The sequence below is a fragment of the Poromitra crassiceps genome, assembly GCF_964638095.1.
Source record: "Poromitra crassiceps genome assembly, chromosome: 25".
NCBI lineage: Eukaryota > Metazoa > Chordata > Actinopteri > Beryciformes > Melamphaidae > Poromitra > Poromitra crassiceps.
Genome location: NC_139649.1, coordinates 14,497,419 through 14,508,801, shown reverse-complemented (window position 1 = coordinate 14,508,801; position 11,383 = coordinate 14,497,419). Strand labels below are relative to the sequence as shown.

Here is an 11,383-nt window from a genome sequence, read left to right as displayed (position 1 = left end):
ACTTCCTGCTGTTACTTTATGAATAAAACGGTCACAGAGCGGTTCATTTTGGAAAGGTAATACACATTCACCATTCTCAACCTGCACACTGCAAGTGACCAAGTGCAAATTGATCGTAGCCTGGTAAAAACTATCCTGATCACGTGACCTCACAATCGCTCGACCGATCAGTCTGGACTTCTAGCCATCCACATCGATTTCAGTGGGCGGGAGTGCTTGCCTTGACAGACAACTCCTTCAGCCAATCGGCTGACATCCGGTCAGAAGAACAGCGGAAACGTCTTTTCCGCGGAGAAAGTCTGCTGGTGCATACTCTTGTTCTTGTTTAATTGTTGTTCATGAGTATATTTCTGCAATAACTGCACTTATGACTGTGTTTACTCTGCTAACGTTAACGTGTTAACGGGTACATTGTAATTTCAGGAAATGGCTGTGGGTTGCTCTCAGTGAGACTCCCCCTGTATAAATAAATGTTAAATAAAATAAAATAAATAAATAAAAGTCCAGAATGATCGGTGGAGTGAAACGGAATGTGACGTCCCCTGATGAGGATGGTTTGAACCAGTCCATTTGAGCTGGCATTTGATCAGGAGGCTGGGTTAGGTTGAGGAAAGCTCTCTAAGAGCTACGAAGCAGGCAGGTTCCACCAGCTTTGTGCTAAATGGGCTTTATGTGACAAACATGATTATGCTTTAATCAAGTGAGCTCAATTGAAAAGTGCAAAGTGAATTTCTTTGGGACTGGCCAACAGTGTTCACAGCTAAAATGCTCTCTAGAGGATCCGCTTGTTCATGATTATGAGCCGGAGGAGGCCGGTACGATGGATTGCCATGGCAACAAAGTCTTAGTAGTGAGCAGTAACGAGTCTGTGTGTCCTGAGATGTCCCCTTTATATTGTGCTGAGTAGAAACAGTGGTCTCTTTGTCCTCCAGGTCTTCCTCTCTGTCTCTCAGGTGTGCTCAGGTGGACCACAGCTCTCCTTACTTGGGCTTCTCTGTCATGGCCGTGTCTTTAGAGGCATCTGGGAGGAAAACACAATGTTAACAATGTTCATCTTATTCAAAACACAGAAGTAGAGCCAAGAGAACGCCAGTGGAGCTGAATATCATAATATGTATCAAAGGCTGCTGCTGCTGCTACCTGTGGGCAGTGCTTGCCCCGAGGGAAGCTACTAATCTTTCTGCACTATTATTAGAATTGATCATTTTGAGTGTGTGTGTGTGTGTGTGTGTCTGTGTGTGTGTGTGTGTGTGTGTGTGTGCGCGTGCGTGCGTGCGTGTGTACCTGTCTGGTACTTTCTGTGGCTGCGCTGGACCAAGAGGAGGAGCAGGAACAGGAAGAAGCCGATGAAAGATGCGATCATGCCACTCAGCAGGAAGGAATAGCTGCCCCGACTGTGCATCACCTGCACACGCACGCACGCACGCATGCGCACATGCGCACACGCACACGCACACACACACACACACACACACACACACACACACACACACACACACACACACACACACACACACACACACACACACAGCTTTAGCTATTCAGCTTTCCTGTCTGCATACTGTCCTATCTAAATAAAGGCAGAAATGCCCTACAAAAATCATCTTAAAAAAAAGACTGCAGGATATTTACTGAAGATTTTCAGGCTCTTAAGTCTGGTAAAGAACTTCCTAATTGTGAAGCGGAACTTCAAATCACATACTCATATTCCTCTCTTATCTCCTTCTTGTCAGACCTACTTCAACAGTCACAGATCAAGGTTTAAAGCTACAATATGAAAGTGTTACAAGAAGCTAATGTTCACATTCAGTCCTTGTATATTTCTCTCATGTGTTCATCATTCCTTTCCTCCTCTGTGTGTGTGATTGAGAAATGAGATGCAGGTGGTGTTCATCCTAATTGGCCTGGTCAGGTGTCAGATTGCTGCTGGCTGATTGGCTGGTGGAGAGCATTTAAGCCAGCTGATGCCATCCTGTCGCCCCTTGCGCTCCTCATTCCCAACGATGATGGCTGCTGTGCTGACTGCTGTGTTATGTCAGGTAGGAACTGTGTGTAGACCTACTTTAGTAGTTCTGCAGAACTTTATTAAGATGTGTCTTTATCTTGGTAGACCTGTGCAGTCTAAACTGTAAATAGTTACCTTCCAGATCTACACTTTTGTACACTGTAAATAACACTTAACCAAGTAGCAGAAAGTAGGGGGAGAAGCCCTTTAGTTTTTCGTAACATTTTCTGATGTTTATTTTGTAGGAGCTTATAGGTAAGAGCTGTGTCTCTTATTTAATCCATCATTTTCTTTTCTTAGGTAAATTTAAGGTTGGGGATTAGTTTGATTGGTTAGTTGTGTTGGGGCCATGCTGTGCTCTGAAACTAAACCTGCTACTTGTGATGGTGGTTTGGCTGATCATCCTTGGGAGTGGGAAGAGTGGGGCCACTTTTGTGTTGCGGTCCGGTTCCCCGAGGCCGGTTCCTAACATAATTGGGTGCTCGTCTGCTTTTCTCATTCGTCAGCACGTCGTCTGTGTGTGTGTGTGTATATATATATTTTATGTTTGTCTGGTGGGCAGTCTTTGTGCAGGTGGTAAATGGTGTTAGTCAAGGTGCCTTTGCATGGAGCTGAGGAAGCTCATGGTGGTAAAGCTGGTGGAGAGGTTTGTTGGAGGAGCCGGTCAGAGGGGACCAGTAAGACTGAGGAGGGGCGTGACAAGGCAGGGCCGTCAGTAGCACCGTTTCTCCTCTTTCTGTGTAGACTGCTACCCTACAAAAGTCTCCGTACATAGACTTGCCTGTCACTCGACTCCCAAGCCGTCTAAATCAGCGATACAGACGTATTTACAAGTGTCACAGAAACATTTCAAAGCCACATATTGAGAAGAAGAGTTCATAGCTTCTCGACATCGGGGTTAGAAAGCTCGTCGCTGCTCATAAATGCCTCTTTTCATCTGAAGTCTGTGCTGGTGATATTTTTTACCGAGCTTTCGGCCAGAGTGGCGCTGTTGAGCGCTCTGACGGCTGGGAGCTCTAACCTGGAAAAAATATCACCAGCACAGACTTAAGATGAAAAGAGGCATTTATGAGCAGCGTCGAGCTTTCTAACCCCGACGTCGAGAAGCGATGAACCCTTCTCAATATGTGGCTTTGAAATGTTTCTGTGACACTTGTAAATACATCTGTATCACTGATTTAGACGGCTTGGGAGTCAGTCACAGGCAAGTCTATGTACGGAGACTCTTGTAGGGTAGCAGTCTACACAGAAAGAGGAGAAACGGTGCTACTGACGGCCCTGCCTTGTCACGCCCCTCCTCAGTCTTACTGGTCCCCTCTGACCGGCTCCTCCTCCAACAAACCTCTCCACCAGCTTTACCACCATGAGCTTCCTCAGCTCCATGCAAAGGCACCTTGACTAACACCATTTACCACCTGCACAAAGACTGCCCACCAGACAAACATGAAATATATATATATATACACACACAGACGACGTGCTGACGATCGAGAAAAGCGGACGAGCCCCCAATTATGTTAGGAACCGGCCTCGGAACGGGACCGCAACACAAAAGTGCCCCCACTCTTCCCACTCCCAAGGATGATCAGCCAAACCACCATCACAAGTTCACAAGTCGCAGGTTTAGTTTCAGAGCACAGCATGGCCCCAACAACAAACTAATCCCCAACCTTAAACTTACCTAAAAAGGATGGATTAAATAAGATAGCTCTCACCTATAAGCTCCTACAAAATAAACATGAGAAAATGTTACAAAAAACTAAATGGCTTCTCCTCCTACTTTACTTGGGTAAGATGTTAGTGTACAAAAGTGTAGAGCTGGACGTAGCTATTTACAGTTTAGACTGCACAGGTCCACCAAGATAACACATCTTAAAGTTCTGAAGAACTAAGTAGGCCTACACAGTTCCTACCTGACAGAACACAGCAGAGAGCCATCATAGTTGGGAGTACACTCATAGTTAAATTACACACTGAGGAAAGGAATGATGTAAACACATGACACAAACGTTTAAATGCTATACCTAATACAGTTTAGAATGATAGCCCCAAACTTTTATTTCACCAACTTCCTATGTCTGCACTGTTAAATGGGTTTGGGGATGCCATCCCTTGCAGTCATTGCCACCGATGATGGCTGCTCTGCTGACTCTTTGTTCTGTCAGGTAGGCACTGTGTGTAGGCCTACTTTGGTAGTTCTTTAGAACTTGAAGAGCTGTCCTTGTCTAGGTAGACTTGTGCAGTCCAAACTGGAAATAACTACCTTCCAAATCTATACTTTTTTTACAATAAATAACTCTTACCCAAGTAGTAGGAGGGAGCCCTTTAGTTTTGTAACATTCTCATGTTTATTTTGTAGGAGCTTATAGGTGAGAGCTGTGTCTATTTGTTTTAATCCATCCTTTTCTTAGGTAAGTTTAAGGTTGGCGATTAGTTTGATTTGTTGATGTTGGGGCCATGCTGTGCTCTGAAACTAAACCTGCTACTTGTGAACTTGTGATGGTGGTTTGGCTGATCATCTTTGGGAGTGGGAAGAGTGGGGGCACTTGTGTTGCCGTCCCCTTCCCCGAGGCCGGTTCCTAACATAATTAGGGGGTCGCCCGCTTTTCTCGTTCTTCAGCACTTCGTCTGAGTATATATATATATATTTTATATGTTTGTCTGGTGGGCAGTTTTTGTGCAGGTGGTAAATGGTGTGCATGGAGCTGAGGAAGCTCATGGTGGTAAAGCTGGTGGAGATGTTTGTTGGAGGAGGAGCCGGTCAGAGGGGACCAGTAAGACTGAGGAGGGGCGTGACAAGGCAGGGCCATCAGTAGCACCGTTCTCCTCTTTCTGTGTAGACTATGCTACCCTAAAAGAGTCCCGTCTCCGTACATAGACTTGCCGGACTCTGACTCCCAAGCCGTCTAAATCAGTGATACAGACGTATTTACAAGTGTCACAGAAACATTTCAAAGCCACTTATTGAGAAGAAGGGTTCATCGCTTCTAGACGTCGGGGTTAGAAAGCTCGACGCTGCTCATAAATGCCTCTTTTCATCTGAAGTCTGTGCTGGTGATATTTTTTCCAGGTTAGAGCTCTCAGCCGTCACAGCGCCACTCTGGCCAAAGGCTCGGTAAAAAATATCACCAGCACAGACTTCAGATGAAAAGAGGCATTTATGAGCAGCGACGAGCTTTCTAACCCCGACGTCGAGAAACTGAACTCTTCTTCTCAATATGTGGCTTTGAAATGTTTCTGTGACACTTGTAAATACGTCTGTATCGCTGATTTAGACGGCTTGGGAGTCAGAGTGACAGGCAAGTCTATGTACGGAGACTCTTGTAGGGTAGCAGTCTACACAGAAAGAGGAGAAACGGTGCTACTGACGGCCCTGCCTTGTCACGCCCCTCCTCAGTCTTACTGGTCCCCTCTGACCGGCTCCTCCTCCAACAAACATCTCCACCAGCTTTACCACCATGAGCTTCCTCAGCTCCATGCAAAGCCACCTTGACTAACACCATTTACCACCTGCACAAAGACTGCCCACCAGACAAACATATAAAATATATATATACACACACTCAGACGACGTGCTGACGAATGAGAAAAGCAGACGAGCACCCAATTATGTTAGGAACCGGCCTCGGGGAACGGGACCGCAACACAAAAGTGCCCCCACTCTTCCCACTCCCAAGGATGATCAGCCGAACCACCATCACAAGTTCACAAGTAGCAGGTTTAGTTTCAGAGCACAGCATGGCCCCAACACAACTAACCAATCAAACTAATCCCCAACCTTAAATTTACCTAAGAAAAGAAAATGATGGATTACCGGTAAATAAGACACAGCTCTTACCTATAAGCTCCTACAAAATAAACATCAGAAAATGTTACAAAAAACTAAAGGGCTTCTCCCCCTACTTTCTGCTACTTGGGTAAGTGTTATTTACAGTGTACAAAAGTGTAGATCTGGAAGGTAACTATTTACAGTTTAGACTGCACAGGTCTACCAAGATAAAGACACATCTTAATAAAGTTCTGCAGAACTACTAAAGTAGGTCTACACACAGTTCCTACCTGACAGAACACAGCAGTCAGCACAGCAGCCATCATCGTTGGGAATGAGGAGAGCAAGGGGCGACAGGATGGCATCAGCTGGCTTAAATGCTCTCCACCAGCCAATCAGCCAGCAGCAATCTGACACCTGACCAGGCCAATTAGGATGAACACCACCTGCATCTCATTTCTCAATCACATACACACAGAGGAGGAAAGGAATGATGAACACATGAGAGAAATATACAAGGACTGAATGTGAACATTAGCTTCTTGTAACACTTTCATATTGTAGCTTTAAACCTTGATCTGTGACTGTTGAAGTAGGTCTGACAAGAAGGTGAACATTAGCTTCTGTAGCTAATTGAGTTTATAATGACTCAGAGCTTGGGACACCTTGTATATTAGCCTGTATTATCCCATACATGTAAAAAGCAGCTGTGATGGCAAAAATTAGGCTTACTACATATACAGTATATAAAATATGTGACTGTGTGTGTGTTTTGTACATGATTAGTTCATTAACTATGGGCTTAATTATAAATGAGTTCTGACTGAACGTTACTATAAAGCACACATGGGCAACATACGGCCCCCCTGTGTGGCGGGTATGTGTTAGAGGGTACACACAGGAAAATACTGTCACAGAGGACTAAGAGATGATTTACCATATAGATCAAAATCTGGAAAAGGCTATATTTTAGCTTTTAGTCAATTTGGAAATAGTTAAGTAGACTGAGTTGGACATAGATAATCTCTGTGCGTTTTTGTCTCTTTCCTCTTGCTGTCCCCATTCAAAACTGACTGAGACTCGAACCAACGACCTCAAAAGTGAGTGAGGCCTCAATACTGCAGGATAGCATGCTAACCGTCTGTGCCACTAAATCAGACATCTTTAGCCTGGTTTTCTCAGCGGTTTTCACTCTTTCCTCTGGCTGTTGCCATTCAAAAGTGACTGAGGCTTGGGCGGGCTGACTGCCTGTAGGAGGCGCTCTGTCAGCTGGTGTGTTTCCAGCCATGTTAAAGAGATAGGAGACCGGTTTGAGGAACAAGATTTCTCCTCCATTGGGAATTGAACCAACACTCAGCCCAGCATGCAGAGACAGACAAACAGCTGCTCAACCGGCTGAGCTATTCCTCCTCAGTGTGGGTGTTGACATCTGATTTCTACAAGTCTTCATACTGACAGCAACATGGAACGCATAAAGAGTTTGACAAGTGGGCTTTGAACCAGTGAACAACGACATGACAAGCAGCAGTTTATCTCAATGAGCTAAAGTCAGAAAGACTTCGCCAAGTCTTCTTCATCAGCTTATTTGCTTACAGTGTTCAAACTACTGATGATAAAGAAGCATCACAGCCGATTTTATTTTATGGACACCTTAACTCGGACTCTAAAGGCAAATCTTAACTTAAGGTGCTTTGTGCAACCGGCCCCAGGTGTTCTGATGGGACTGCACTGTGATCTATGTAATCATTATTGTAAATAAAAGGACAGCCTGTATCAAAACATGCATTATTCCAAACATACAGTAGTGCACTCACACACTCATGGAACTATTTCTTACCGATCCCACAAGTACCTGGAGCACCATCTCTCCTGTGCTGGCACTGGTCACCAGGACGGCTGTGGCACAACCTGTGGACACACACAGAGAGAAGAGGTGTGAGTGAGTGTGTGTGTGTGTGTGTGTGTGTGTGTGTGTGTGTGTGTGTGTGTGTGTGTGTGTGTGTGTGTGTATGCTTATACCCACACCCCCACACCTTTATAGTCTAGTATGTCCTCTGTGAAGGCCAGCACACAGGGGAACACACTGCTAATGCACAGTCCTAACACACACGTGCCGATGAAGAGAAACACAGCGCTCCAGTAGAGGATCAGCATCATACACTGCACCACTATCACCCCCACCTGAGAGAGAGAGAGAGGCAGAGAGAGAGAGAGAGAGAGAGAGAGAGAGAGAGAGAGAGAGAGAGAGAGACAGAGAGAGAGAGAGAGAGACACAGAGAGAGAGACAGAGAGACAGAGAGACAGAGAGAGAGAGAGAGAGAGAGAGAGAGAGAGAGAGAGAGAGAGAGAGAGGGGGGGGGAGGAGGAGGGGCACAACTTCAGGGGTTAATCAAAATGTAACCACCAAATTGTATTCACCACGCCCACTTTTTCTCTCTTCCGCGTTACTCGCAATTGTATTTGTTCTTCCGGGTTCAGCGCTAGTTGGCGGCCAATTTCAAAACAAAACGTCATATGAATGAAGTTTGGCAACATTCAGAAGCTACACTGCGGCCAACTTCAGTGACATGTTCATAGCGTTACTGCCGCGAGGAGCCGATGGCTGTTACCCGGTCGGCATTTAACGTTAGTTACAAAAGCACGTCGACAGTGTTTTCTCACTGCCAGTAGCCTACAGCAGGGTTTGACAGATAGCTAGTCCGACCGGTGTCAGCACAGCCAGCGCTCCCGGCCCTCGCTGCTCGTTAAAGATTTCCAAATAGGCTTATTCTGATAAACTGGTCACATATATGTTACGTTCTCACCCGAAAAATATAAAAACTTTAAAACAGTTTGGGGTTTTTTTAGCTTGAAAACAGCTTTTTGGCAAGTCTAAAAATGACTACGGTAGGTGTCATCTACCTCCGTGTCTAAAACCGGAAAGACGATTACGAAATGACGTCATGCAGAAGCGTCCTTGTATGGGCAAAGAATAAGGTGAATAAACATCTCTGATCCGCTCCTACCATCCTATCAAAATGCCAAGAAGAAGCAGCACTCTGGCTGAATATTTCACCAGTGTGACCGAAAGCTGACAAACCCACTGACAATGTGCAGACTCAGTGGACGGCGCCCCCTAGCTGTATACAGCCCCGTGCTCATGTTGTCAGCAGCTGGGAGACTAAACACAGACTTCTTATGAAGAGACGCTGTGTGAAGACGTAATGAGTGGCAGGCAGCTCAAATATGGTTCAGCAACCTTGTGGTGGGAAGGGGCAGTATTTGTGAACAAACTCCAGTGCTCTGTTGGGTACAGAACCTGTTTTGTGCTGTTTGTTTGTGGACGAGTAATTAATGTTGGGTCTGGCATGATGAAGATCCTGGCGGAGATCCTGGCCTTCGGTTAGCCTCTTTAATCTCACAAGTTGTCACTTCACGGTTCACGCCCAGTTCAAACATTTGTTTTCTTCCTTCTTGTGGTGACCGTAGCAGAGCCTGGCATCAGCTGAGTTCCTCTCACTAGATGCTGTGACTTGACACGCACATTGAAGAAGCACACCAACCATGTTTGGTGTCACAAGCGTCTCGTGAGCACGTGTTAGCAATGCTGGTGCAAGTTAATGGAATTTAACCCCCCCCCCACCACCATTTTGAAATGGTTTCCATCCCTGTTGCCTTGACTTAGCATTCCTAAAAATGCTAACAGCAAATGCAAGTGACAATTTATCCAAAACACAAGAGAGAACCTGATTGTCTTAAAGACCCTGCAAACCGAAATCCATAAAAACCTTCTAACTATGTAATTTAGGGTCTTATGTAAAGTAATTATAAGCCTCAAAAGGTTTGAGACATTAGTTTCAACCCAAATCCTAAATATCGCCATTTCAATATTTACAATTTTTCTTGAGGCAGGTTTGAATTGGGTGGCGCTGAACTGCTTGAAACTCCCCGCCTGTTGACGTCACTAGGCGGCGTTTGCTCGCTCTGTGGTCATTATGCTTCTAAAACCCCTGAACTTTCCCTTTAACACCTGTCCTTTAACACCAAATATGTTTTACTCCAATTTTTCAACAATGTGCATTTTCAGTGTCGGCCTCTGTAGGAACTTTGTATTACTTATTCATACTATTACAGTTGATGAAGTAGGTTAAATAGCCTCCTCCCCCCCTTTTCCCCCCATTGTACTTGGCCAATGGGCTACATGCACAACTCCACTACTTCCTGAAATTAGTACAGCTTCTTTATTTCCTGTCATCACTATAGACCAAATCAGCGGGATGTTTACATTTACTTCCGGGTACCCCTGAGGTCCACACATTATAATGGCGGTGGACGGCACAAACTGACATGTTGAAGACAAAAACAGACAAAGAAGACAAAAATGGTTCGTCCGTGTTGTGTTGTTGTTTAATATCATTCATAACAACACTTTCACTAACGTTAGTGGAGACCAGACTAGCTAATTTACCTGTTGGACCAGACTAGAGTAGACTTGAAGCTAAATTAAATTGACCTGGCGTCAGTAGCTCTGTCTGTACCAGGCTCTTTCTCGCCGAGAAGAGCCTGGTGACGCGAGGTTACTCTCTCTGTAACGTAAAAAAACAGCGAGTTTGACAGACAAACAAACTTTATTAGCTAGCTAACACTACATAAAACAAACACAGAAGAAAGGCTAGATACGTCGGACAAGCATGTTTACCAACCGTTTAACCATTTAAATTGAAAGTAGTCGGCCGAAAACAACGAGAGGGTTTGACAGCATTTATATGACAACACGCACATTTAAACCTGCCGCCTTTCCCAAGTGGTACCCGGAAGTAAATTTGTTTACATGGTGACGTCACGGTGATTTGGTCTATTGGATGAACTGATTAATGTCAGGTGTGCTGCAGTCACAACAATGATCAGGCACACCTGACTAATCAGTTCATCCAATAGTGTAGGACAGGAAATAAAGAAGCTGTACTCATTTCAGGAAGTAAAGAAGTTGTGCATGTAGCCTATTTCCGCAAGCCGTCCTGGTCATTGCTCCACCCCCTCTGTGGATCTGGAGCGAGCTGATAGACTAACACATGCTTCCTCAATACATGTGAAGAGCCGTGTCTGCGGTTGGGGAGACAGATTAAGGGTAGCCCATGTGTCCTGGTTGCTGCAATAGTGCCTCCTCTTGTCGGTCTGGGCGCCTTTTCGGGGAGGGGAACTGGGGGGAATAGCGTGATCCTCCCACGCGCTAACGTCCTCCTGGCGAAGCTACTCGGAGGACGCATGTGCTATTATTCTACAGCTCTCTCCAGATTGGCAGAGGGGGTAGAGCCACGCCCCGGGACAGCACGGGGGGAATTGGAACAAAAAAGCTTAAAAAAAAAAGTGAGTGTGTGTTGGTTCATACCAGACTGAACGTGAGCAGCCTGGCTGCTGGGAATCTGTAGGACAGGTAGATGGAGGCCAGCCTGCCTGCTGTGATGGAGGCCCAGAACACACTGACCAGACAGCCTGCTGTCTTATGGCCCATAGACAGAGGAGGGCTCACTGTATACGTGTAGACAAAGCCTGCATAGGCGCCCTGCAGGCAAACACACACAGAGCACGGCTTTAGTGAGAATAGTGTCTGGATGCCTGCCTGTCACTAA

The 11,383-nt window shown here is 45.6% G+C and overlaps 1 protein-coding gene across 1 annotated transcript in view; it reads right to left on the bottom strand.

The window, feature by feature from the left end:
• Positions 1–33: 33 nt before the first annotated feature.
• The window catches only part of mfsd4aa (major facilitator superfamily domain containing 4Aa), a 29,379-nt gene continuing 18,029 nt past the window's right edge, over positions 34–11,383 (bottom strand). The window contains exons 6-10 of the mRNA XM_083660706.1: positions 11,143–11,316; positions 7,808–7,955; positions 7,612–7,682; positions 1,285–1,405; positions 34–1,021 (exon numbers count right to left, since the gene is read on the bottom strand). Of these exons, the coding sequence (XP_083516832.1) occupies positions 981–1,021; positions 1,285–1,405; positions 7,612–7,682; positions 7,808–7,955; positions 11,143–11,316 (555 nt within the window). The 3' untranslated portion in view covers positions 34–980. The remainder of the gene's footprint in view (positions 1,022–1,284; positions 1,406–7,611; positions 7,683–7,807; positions 7,956–11,142; positions 11,317–11,383) is intronic.